The sequence below is a fragment of the Gavialis gangeticus genome, unplaced genomic scaffold (assembly GCF_001723915.1).
Source record: "Gavialis gangeticus isolate Ggan-Ray unplaced genomic scaffold, GavGan_comp1, whole genome shotgun sequence".
In the NCBI taxonomy this organism is placed as follows: Eukaryota; Metazoa; Chordata; order Crocodylia; family Gavialidae; genus Gavialis; species Gavialis gangeticus.
The window spans coordinates 17,073,845-17,085,643 of record NW_017729033.1 but is presented as its reverse complement, the minus strand read 5'-3'; the positions used below and the strand labels follow the sequence as shown (position 1 = coordinate 17,085,643).

Here is an 11,799-nt window from a genome sequence, read left to right as displayed (position 1 = left end):
AAAAAAAAAAAAAAAAAGAAAAGAATAGTTTGGTTTTTTTTTTAGCTTGTGGCTACAGATAGACTAGAAGTTGGTGCTCTTGAATCTCAATTTTGTGGTCAAATAATAGACTGGTTACATTCAGTGCATAGGACAGGGAGGACTGATCATCTAATCAGCAGCTGTTTGACATTTGGTTTTATCATCATTGTTCAATCTTGGGCCCACTTCTTACTTTGAATATGTCATTCAAACACTGCTCTGAAGATGGAATTAATTCCTCATGGGCTTTTCTATGGCAATCATCATTGCATTATCCCAGGGCTACACAAACAGTGCTTCAATAACCCCTTTGTGATATAAGGGGATTATGATAAAATGTCTGCTTTCTAAGAATCATAGAAGATAGGGGCGTGGGGGTTGTGATTAACTGGAAAGTGTTTTGAAGTTATCTAGTACCTTGTGTTACACGGGACAGAGGCAGGGGCAATGTCCTTCTTCAGAGTAACACTCAGCTGCCTCTTTCATGAGACTTCATCTTCCTTCATTTTGTTGCCTTGTTTCCCATCTTTCTTGGGATCCTGCATTTGTCTATATTCCACAGCCTAGGTTCAAACCATCTCAGTGCCATGTAACGAAAGGCAGCAGTTTCATAGGCAGCCTTAATTTTTTGGGTGTTGCGACATTGGAGCTTGTCTTCAGGGTGGATGATTTAAATCAAGTCTATTTTTAAATCTTTTTTAAATCAACAAGCTAAAATCTCCATTTTAAATAATTGATTATCAACCTTCTTATGGCAAATTGTTTTTCCTTTAAAATATACTTTTTTATGTGTTTTAACATATTTAAAATTGTTATATATCAACTTACAACTAAATATACTTATTACAGTGGATTTGGTACTTGTGTTTTTTAGTTATACAAATGGGATGTATATTTTAAATAAACATCTATATAGCTTAGCATATTTGGATTGTTAAAAAACTACCTTTTTTTAGTATGCCATAATAGTGAAACTCTCTCTTAATCTCTAGATTAACTTTTTTGCTTGTATTTGTATCCAGCTGCAATAAGATGGCAACTTGAATTTAATTAAACATACACAACCAGCACTTCACATTTTATTTAACAAAGCTTTAATGTTTTTGGTTATAGAACCCCCTGCACATTTTACAGCCAACTAATTTATTATTACAGTTAATATTAGAAGTATCAACCGTGTTTAGTGAATTAAACCAACTATGTCAGTCACCTGAAGGAAGTTCCTCCTTGGTGAATTCTTTGGGGGTTTTTTGTGGGGTGTTTTTTAAGCTAGGACTTCTAGAAAATTTTTACCTACTTTATTTCAAGTTTTTGGAAGTTTTATAAACTTCATCCTCATTCACCTCTTTCTTTCTTTCTTTTTTTTTAACACTCAGTCAATTTTTCTCAGCTTTGAATGCAGAATTTCTAGAAAATATTCCCAAATGAGGGTCTTCTTTTGCAACCTGCTGCCATGGTAGGTTTTCTTCCAGTTTCTAGGTTTTGAAATCGAGACTAATCTATGCTCCACAGAACGCTGTTCCTCCTTTTTCCTGCAATGTCTTGAGCCAACGTTGGTCTTCTCATGCACGTTCTCTCATGTGCGCGCTCTCATGCGCACAAGAAACTAATGAACGAAGACTTTCTCTCTGTGACATAACTAAGCTTGGTAGAATTCAGTCTTTTTATTTTTAACTGTTTCAACAGATAATATTGGTGTTTGTTTTTATATCAGTTTTCAGGATTGTGCAAATTTAGGGGACAGGCAATTTATTAATGACAGTAGTGTTAAGCTTTATAAAATTGTATGTCAAAATATAAAGAGTTAGTATCCATAAATCAATATATCATACCTGCTTTAAAACATTCTGTTCAGTTGTTGGTACTTCTTCCTCTGTTGCCAGTCCCTAGGTTTCTGGGAGTTGCAGTCCAGACTATAGTCGGCACGGTTCTGCAGGACTGTTTCCCCTGTTATCACATGCTCCATCAACTTTCTCATGTCCCCTTTCTATACATTTTGACTTATTCATGGAAATACTTTTTTTTTTTGTCTGAGCGTGAGGTGAATACAACATTTTTATCAACGTTTACCAATAAAAATCGAATCCTGCCAAGCCTAGACATAACCCACAATGCTGCCTCCTCCCATCTCTTTTTTTTTTCTTCTCTCGCCCTGAAAGAAAAAAGAAATACTCCCCCCTAACAATCCATGATTTTTTCTGATGCTTTGAGGGCTGCATTCAATCCAAATAATATTTAGTGTTACACAAGACTCATCAGATTAATTCACTTTGTATTGCACAATGACTCGTTTGGTTTCATAGGGAAATCATTTAACACACTTGAATTGTCTCGAAATAAGCAGAGGCTGGACAAAGTTTCCAGCAACGATATGGTGATCCAATATGGGTTCACAACTTTGTATTTGTTGTAATCAGCTTCTAGTTAACAGAGTAGAAATGAGAGCCATTAAGGTAGGAATTGGGCAGAGAGACAGGGAGGCCATTCCACACATTTTTTTTCCAGGCTACCCTACGTATGAAGACCATCACCAATATGTGGATTTCTATGAGACCTGCACAATGAAGATTTGAGTAGGTCCCTGCCCATAGGACAGCTGCTTGAATTTCTTGGAAGAAGTACTGGCCATAGCTGCTTTTATAAGTATTCCTCTTTACTTCCCAGGGCAGGGTAACACCTTTTACAGACTAACTCATTCAGAGGCAAGGCCTTTTGTATGCTGTTACTTCATTAGATGCTATGACCGGACTTATGGAGGGCCAGCGTGTTGCACCGAAAGGAATAGAGAGAGAGTTAGCTGAGTTTGCCTGAAGTCCGGCAGAAGGCTGGGTAGAGTTGCACTTCATAGACTAATTCAGAGATGCATAATCTTTCACAAACAACAGCTCATTAACCTGAATTCGTCTGTAAGGTGCTGCTCTACCCAGTCTTCTGCCAGAAGGGAATACGTTTATTTAAATGCAAAGGACAGGAAAGGAGGGAGGTGAAAGAGTTAAAGGGATCAAGGAGGATAAATAAAACATCTAGCGCATTGAGGGTCATGGAAGTTAACATGTTGTATATCTATTTACTTCCTGGTAAAGGCACTGCAATCGATTAGCAGAACAGTGCTCTTCTGAGCAGATGCCAGGTGTTTGGCCAGAGTGATTAGGACTAGAGTAGAAAGAAGGGACTGATCCGTATACACAAAGTTAGCGAATGCTCAGGAACTGTGGAAATGAAGTAGCATCTTCCTAATGATAGACTCCAGCCCTGCTGTTTGAAGTGCAAAGAACTAGATGTTGATGAGAAGAATACTTGGTGGAGTGGATGACTTCCAGTAGCTGAGAAGTCTGTGGACTTGAGGACCAAAGGAGAGCTTCGGTAGAGTGGCATGTTCAGGCTTTTCAGAAAGAGGAAGCTCCAGGCAACTCTGATCTTGCGATTGCCCCGGTGTTGTGGACTTGATCTCTGGAGCAATAAACGAGACTTCCCGATCTCTGGCTGACCGTGGAAAACGTCTGTTCACTATTTAGTGCGTAGACTGTGCAGTTTCCGTTGCCTGAGGGTACGGCTACTTTCCTCTGTACGCTGAAGGGGTGGGCTGTTTGGTGGCTCCACGTACATGAAGATTCATGATTCTTACCCTTTTTGTAAGCTTGGACTCTTGCTGTCTCCAGAGAAAGAGGTTTCATGTTTGTATTCAAAAACTAGTTCTTTAACATCAGCAGATAAAATATTTTTATTCTACATTTTCTTATGGTGTGCTTATCGCATACAAAAAAAACTTCAATCTTCTATTAGATCCTTTTCAATCCTCCCCCCTTTTGAGAAATTTTTTTTTTGCATTACTGCATCTTAAATATGAGCTTGAGGTTCAAAGTTTTTTAAAGCCATCAGTTACCACTTCATGTTGCTGAACAGCAAAAATGCTTCATATAGACCAGGGATGTTTACTTAAAACTAAACTTGTATTTGGAAAGGAAGTCTCTGAACAATACTATCTTTTTTGGCTGTATGTAGAAAACAAGGTCCAAAAAAAGCTTTTGAAAGAGGTTTTTAAGTAATCCTTCCTTCCCATCCCTAGAGGAAAAAACTTGTAACAATCAACAGGGTTTAATGAGAGAATTCATTTATCTTTAGACTGGATATCAAGATGTACTACTGTACAAGACGACAGGTCTTGGTACTTACAGGGTGTTGAGTCACTTTTTTTCGTGCTAATTTATATATGGCATCTGAGAAATTGCACCTTTTGTATGCAAAGCACTCTTTGTGCATTAGGACTTTGCAGGTGTGTGAGGGTTTTAATATTTTTTCACATGGAGTTTATAGCCCCAAAATATAGCAGTCATGCTAGGAAAACCACACTGACATGATTGCCCATCTGTAAATCAGTACTTCATTTGCTATGAAGTATACAAAAGTCTGCAACTATTCTTCTCTAGCTATTGCATTTTATTAGAGGTTCCCCTTTTTTAAAGAAAAAAAAAAAAGATAGGAAATCAGTTGTTTATCAGTAAAACATACCAAAATATACTATTCAAAGGCTAACAAATGTTTACTTTTTTCCTTTATGAATGCTATAATGTACTTGTTCAGTCCTTTGTATGTATATTTAAAAAAAGTTTATCTACCAAACTGGAATGACTGTAGTAAAGGTACTCAGTTATGCAGCATTTGTAATTCTGTGGGGGAAGAAAAATGCAGGCAATTGCACTTTAGACTTCAATTTCTTGTGGGTTTATTTTAAAAGTTTAGATAGTCCTTTTGAGTTAAGTAATTGCCTTTCCACTCCTGAATTACTGCAATATGAATTATGTGAAGCATTTGAAAGACTTGAGGTTGTATGGCTGCTCAGCTTCAGAAGTTTACCACTTTTAAATGGAACATGGAATTTTTGTCATTAGATGCTCAACTAAATTTATCACTTATTTGTCATTTTATTGCATGCATGTACAGGGAAACTTTTGTATCTAAATAATGAAACGCTTAAGGTTTATGCCGGGTTTTTTGTCTTTTCAATGCCATACAGCTCTACATGGTGTGAATCTTTTTTTCTCTCTGATTAATTTCAGTACTCATCTGAGAAGCTGAACAAAAGTGGCAGCTTGTTCCCTTTTGAAATCAATGGTAAGTTCTTGTGAAACGGTAGCTGTGGTTTACTGAGGTAATTGGTATAGTAAGCAGCCTTTCTGTTGTAAATAAGGTGGAGGGGAATGGAGCATGCTGTTGTGGAGCCTGCTGGCTTAAGCTGGTCTTTGAACAATACTGGGAATCGCTGGTTGTTAGTTTTTTGTACTTGTGATCTGCTTTGCATAGTAAAAAGCCCTTGTTACATGTTTTTGTTCAGTAACTGTTATGTACAAATGCACAGCAACTGCTGTGTGCGTCCTCTCTCTCCCCAAAATACCACCCCCCCTTTTCTTATTGGGTTTTCTTTGCTAACAGAAAACTACACATCTTACCTCTTCACACACCTTCATAAAAGTAGGCCGTTACAATATAGACTATCTAGCCCTGCAATATTTAGCATAAGGCAAAGAATAAAATATAATAGCATGCTAGAGGCAGAAAAGGAACCCTCCACCACGGTTTGTCCTGACTTGTTTCTTCTTGTTATAACAAAAATGGGAACATCTTTTTATTGCCAAGTAATGTAGGTTTTACTTCTGATTTATTGATGGGAAAGGGGAGTTGAGATTATGCATCAGCTGTTTCATATCTTAATAAGCCATGGTAGATTTTTATTTACTCAAATGGGTTGTCTCCTGAGAGATGAATCTGCGTTTCCACGCGGTTCCCAGAGGGGACTGCAGTGTCTCGATCTTGCAATACCATACACAAAGAACAGTGTCACAGCACTTTTTGCAACTCTTGAGCAGTAGTAATTTTTCTCTTAAGACCCCTTTTAGAGCAGCCTCAACCATAAAAAATCAGGCTAGTAAATGCTAAAAAAAAAAAAAAAAAATGGAATTACAGTATTGTCTAGAAGCTCTAGGCAGGATGGTACCCCATTGTGTTAAGTGTTTTTGCTTGCTGAATTAAAGATGGTCCCTGCCTTGAAGAGCTTACAGTTGTATTAAGACTCCGCACAATGTGTGGTTGTACCCATCTGAGAGAATGAAGGACAAAGGAATTGTAATAAAACGCATATTTGCATTGGCCAGCTGTCAGCACATTCTGCTTTTTAGTTGCATTATTTTTTTAAATAAGAGCTGAATAAACAGGACAATTACTGGAAGAGCCTCCTGGCTAGGGAGCAGATTCATCTTGAAGCCGTTCGGTTTGCTACTCTTGGAGTCTTCTTTGGAATTAAAAAAAAAAAAAAAAAAAAATTTGTGAAGATTATATTTAACTGCTTGTAGAAGGAAACATTCAAAACACAGTGAACCTTTAAAATATTCCCTCCACTTAACTAGTGCAAGTGCTGCCTACTCTTGCTTACCTAACTTTTTTTTTTGCATGCATGCATGCACACACATAATGGAGAAAGGAAAAAAATATGTATTTTCTCCATTACTCTGTCCCCAGGAATAGTGAAATTTACTTGGATAATTGGTTTAAATTAGCAAAATTTCTAACCAAGCATGAAGAGCTGTTAACTAGCTGCCAGGACAAAGATCTGCTTTTCAATTTGCAAATCCTGGGCCTCTGTTGTAGTTCCTCTTACACTTCACTGTATAATGTAGGGGAACAGCTGTAAAATGTGCAAAATGTTCTCAAAGAAAAGCTACACAAAGGAGTGTGAAGCTTGGCTGGTAGACTTTCCTTTTTTTCTTTTTTCAACTCTGCATTGCCACTTGAGATAAGAAGTTGTACATTATGGGCTATGCCTGTATTCACAGTAAAATTTGTATGAGGCTCTTAAAGTGTAAAATAAGGGGAATGTTGGCCTTTAATTTAGGGCTTTCAAAGGGTTTTTTATGTAGTGGATGTGAGTGGGAGGGACAATGTTCTCTGAAAAACAATCTTAACTAACATTTGCTAAAATAAGTATCTCCCTGCTCTTAAAAATAAAGCTTATTTTGCACTGTAAAAGAGTGAGCACTCATCACTTAAGGCATTTTACATGTGCTCTGGGAGTGTGTGTGTGGGGAGGACACTTTTTTTAATTGGAGCTGCTCTGAGGCCTGCTCTAATTAAAGCACCTGCAGTGTCTTATGCATCAGTGTCCCCATGCTTGAAAATGGTGGCGGAGGTGGTTTAGATAAAGCTCAAACTTTTAAAGTGCCCCTGCCACCATTTTGAAGCATGGGGATGCTGATACAGGATACATGGAGGCCAGCTGGAGCATGCTAATTAGCATGCTTCAGCAGACTCGATTTAATTGGGTCTGCTCTGATGTGCTGTAATTACAGTGTGTCGGAGCAGCCTTCTTGCATGTCTGCAGGCACCCTTAAAGTTTAGGTTTTGTAGTGTGGGGATGCCATGTGTTTCCTTTACAAAACCTAAAGCTTTTGGTTTCATCTGTATAGGAAATATTGTTAATAATGGATGACAGGTCTTTCCTTATGGTTAAAGGAAATATCACACTGAGCTGTTGTGAGTTGAGAGAGACTACCAGATTTTTACAGTACTTATGGTGATTCAGTGCTCCTGGTCTGAGCTTGTGGGCTCTGGAGCCTCAGATGAAAGTGGCCCCTCTTGCTTTATTAATATATAATAAATAATAGATAACATATATATAAAAAATACACGTTTTAATATTATTAAAAGTTTTTTCAAGATGGCAAATGCAGTGCTGGGAGATGATAATGTTGTAAGTGAAATTTATTTGTTGCTTCTAACATGCACAAAAAAAAAAATCCTGTGAGACTGCATGGCCTGGCTATTTGTATACAGGTGCTTTTCAATTTTTTACTTACTTGACCATTTCTAAGGTGACACCCTTTTTAAGCCTGCGCTTGGAATTCTGGCAAAAACTCATCTTCGCAATTGATGCCCGGCATTTCAAATGTGTATGTTTTTGGGGTTTTTAATTGATTACATCAGTTACTCTGATCTAACTCTTCTTTCCCCCCCTCCTTTCCCTTTATGCCTTTATTTTTTTTTCAGAAGAGAGTCCTTGGAAAGCTTTAAATGGGGGTTGTCCAATCCGAGCTGAAGTGACCAAGCATTCAGCTTACCCTTTCCCAGTGTGTCCGTTTAGTACTACAACTAATGTGGGTCTACAATGGCAGCAGGAATCTTCCAGCACATCAATGGTGTCAGGCTGGATAAGTGAATTAAACCTTAATGAGAACTCGGGGCAGCCCTTAGCACCACCAACCAAGCGCCACTGCAGGTCACTCTCTGAGCCAGATGAGTTGGCCCGCTGTCGGTCACCGTGGAAGCCTGGCAGTTCAAAGGTCTGGACTCCTGTATCAAAGAGACGGTGCAACAGTGGTGGTAGTGCCACTTTGCAGCGCTGCAATAGTCATGGGAGTGCAACTTTACAGAGAAGCACAAGTATCAGCCTGCCACAAAACGTACTGTCATTAAATAATGTCTTCACTATCACCAGCTTCAACACATCGCCAGTTCCCAGACCTTCCTCCGCGAGCAGTGGCTTTGTGGACAGTAGCGAGGGAAGCACAAGTTCAAGTACCCGTTGGAATTCGGGAGGGCCTTGCGACTTTAACCCAAGGCGTCGCCTCTCGCTCTCACAGGAGCATATCACCGAGACGGGAAACCTCTTGCCTTCGGCAAACAGCACTCCCACCTCCACACCCGAGCTCAGCCGGCGTCAGGGCTTGCTGAGATGTCGCTCCCAGCCTTGTGTCCTGAATGAAAAGAAAAGCCGACTAAAGCGCAGACGAGAGGAGGATGTACGGTGGAATCGCCCGTCGTTAGACTTTTTTAAAATGACACGGGTGAGATTTTTCTTTCTTCAGCAGGGCATGGGAAAACATTTATTACGTAAAATCTATTCCTAGAAGAGGCAGCTAAAACCAAGTTTTGTTTTTGTGGGTGTACAAGCCATATTAGTCACTGTTAATGCGGACTTCTATCATTCCAGAAGGTACAACTGTGCTTCATGTACCTGACACTTTTTTCATGCCCGAAATGGTGCTCTGATGTCCAGTACAGAGAGCTGCGTAAAAACTGCTTCCAAATGTTGGAACGGAAGGTGTCTTTTAAAATGCTAGGTAAACTTTAGGAAGGCAAAAAACTTTCAATCAAATAAGCTTATTCCCACGAGGTAGGGTAATGTATACAGTCCGATATCCTAATTTGATGGAAACGTCTTGTTTGGTTTAAATCTCCACATATGGCTTTCATCATTTTGTAATTTGGAGTGAGCCAAACTATATTTTGGCCTATTGCATCTGTACAGGTACATGTGCATTAACAAAACTTTTATAAATGAATGTAACTAAGGAAACTGACAGACAGTAATGGAAATAGATGTGCTCTTTATATAGCAGCTCCAAATGGTGTCCTGGGTTACTAGAAAAATGTATGTTTTTAGATCAGTTGATCAAAAATCTGTTTCCTCACTTGGTTGAGGGTGAGATTTTTTTTCTTTTCTGAGTAAAATAGGTTTGTGTGTCTCTCTCTTTTTGTTTTTATAGGCTAGTGAAAAAGTGCCCTTTTATGCAAGGGTAGGCAGTGTCCCTAATTTTAGAAGGTTGAATAAAGTGAACCAATTTCTGCTGAAGCAAAAAATAGAAGTTTACTTCTCAGCATTGATGGAAATAATATCGAGTCCTATCACATCAGTCCTATAGGCGGTGCTGCACCTGAGGGTATCCTTGGCTTACCTTCACACCACAGTCTGTAATAATAACTTCTGTAACTTGTTACTGGATTTGGAAGGCTCATGCATTTGGTCCTCCTAATTAAAGCGAACACTGGTAGCACAATGAGGAGGGGACAACTGGAGACAGTGGTAAGGATGGATAAGCTGAGAAATGATGTGCATTAGGGCTGGTGTACTTAATTTCTCAAATAAACATGGTGAATACAGATGGTTTGGGGATATTTTTGGCCAATTCATGGTACCCATTTATTGGTGACTATTTTAGATATACAGCTGGAGAAGTCTAAGAGGCTGGGGATGGGCTGCAACTCGTAGATGTCTTAAGTCCTTTTATTTTTACATTAGGGTGTGTACACATGTATATGTGAAATATTTATATAAATCAAAAATTATACTGTGACCTAAAATAAATTTTATATATGCATATAGTACAAAGGCCTGATCACTAGTAGAGGCCAGTATTACTATATGGGGAAAGAAAAAACCCCCACAAACAACTTGTCATATTTCAGAGGGTTAGCAGGTACGGGGGCACATGTATCGCATGCATGCACATACCCTCACGCCTCTTGAAAATGACAGGTTTTTTCTCCATATATTGGCTTCCCCCAGAATAACCAGACCTGTGCAATAAGTAATAAACTTACAATTAATTGCTTGTTCTATAAGGATAAGAAATTGTGGCTTTTTTAATGGATAAAGTTTATCTTAGATTTTCATTTGTTTGTGTTGCAGAGAGCAATATAAATGCATAGATTAAAGTGTTTAAATGGATTTTTGGGGTTTTTTTGTGGCAATTTTAGTTCTTGGGTCTGAACTTTAGTCACTTTTCAAGGGGTAAGTGATTGACACTTCAGAAAATTGGGCCTTTTGAGGTCCCCTGAGGTAGGTAACTCGAAGTGAGGCTTATAAAATAATTACTCTTTTTTTTCTTTTTTTGAATATCTTACCTGTAATACAAACCCCACAGAGAAAAACCTTATAAGCAATAAACCTAATAGCAGTCTCATATTTAATTTCCACTTATCAAGCAGCATAGATTCTTGGCAATCACACTCTTTTGATAAAACTACAAGCTAGATAATCAATCAGTTGGCATGCCTTGTTGAACTACTGAAATGTGTTGAATGCCTAATACATTGAGTTACCAGCAAGTAAAGGAAGTGGCTGGTGGAGGGGTGTATGTGTGTTAAAGCAACTAAAAATATTGGTTGCCTACAGGAGGGATGTCAAACAAATGGCTGGCAGGCCAGATTTGATCTGTGGAGCCGTGTGGTTTTGGCCCTTGGATCTGGCACATGGAGCTGGCCTGGCTGGTCTGGACCAGCCCTTGAGCTAGCATGCAGAGGTGGACCAGTGGGGTGCTTGATGCAGTACATGCCCTGTCCTGGCCTTGTGAACCACATGCAAACCAAGCCCCAAGGTGGGACTGGCACATGCTGAATGTGGCATGTGGGGCTGAACTTTCCATGCACATAACAGGGCTGGCTCAGGGTGTGCATTGCATGCATCACTTTGCTGGATACATCACAGTGCGCTCTGGTTTCAACATGGCCTGATCTGGCCCACACATGGGGCCAGGCTGAGTTTAATACCCTGACTTACAGTATGAGCTAGACACCCTTGACATAATTTTGTATTGATTTGGAAATACCTGAGTTTGCTAGTTGAGTGACCAAATATTGCCTTCTATTAAGGGTAATCTCAGCTAAAGCTGGTTGGGGTGGGTACAGAAATAGCCATATAGTTGCTTTTCAACTACCAATATTAATTTAAGTTTTTGTTTAATTGAAATTTGTATACATTTTATCGCTATGATCTGGGCTGGATTTGAAGCTTAAAATGCATTTAATCTGTTTCCTGCAGTATTTTAAATAGGCTGGCAAATGTTATAGTCGTGGTTGTTCAGCTCTTGCAACTTTTGTATTCTGCGGCCTAGTTCTGGTGCTGGATCGCTTTCTGTAGCGTACCTTTTTGAGGTATTTAGATTCCCCATTTCTTTCAAATCTGTGGGACTGCTGTGCTAGAATAGGGGTCAGTAACTTTTTTTTTTT

The 11,799-nt window shown here is 39.0% G+C and overlaps 1 protein-coding gene across 2 annotated transcripts in view; it reads left to right on the top strand.

Moving 5' to 3' along the window:
• The window catches only part of FAM53A (family with sequence similarity 53 member A), an 83,394-nt gene that overhangs the window by 838 nt on the left and 70,757 nt on the right, over window positions 1-11,799 (top strand). Inside the window, exons 2-3 of one of the 2 annotated variants that reach the window (XM_019526376.1) lie at window positions 5,079-5,133; window positions 8,062-8,855. In XM_019526376.1, the coding sequence (XP_019381921.1) occupies window positions 5,079-5,133; window positions 8,062-8,855 (849 nt within the window). Of the gene's footprint in view, window positions 1-5,078; window positions 5,134-8,058; window positions 8,856-11,799 lie in introns of both variants that reach the window. The other variant, XM_019526375.1, reaches the window with a different exon arrangement.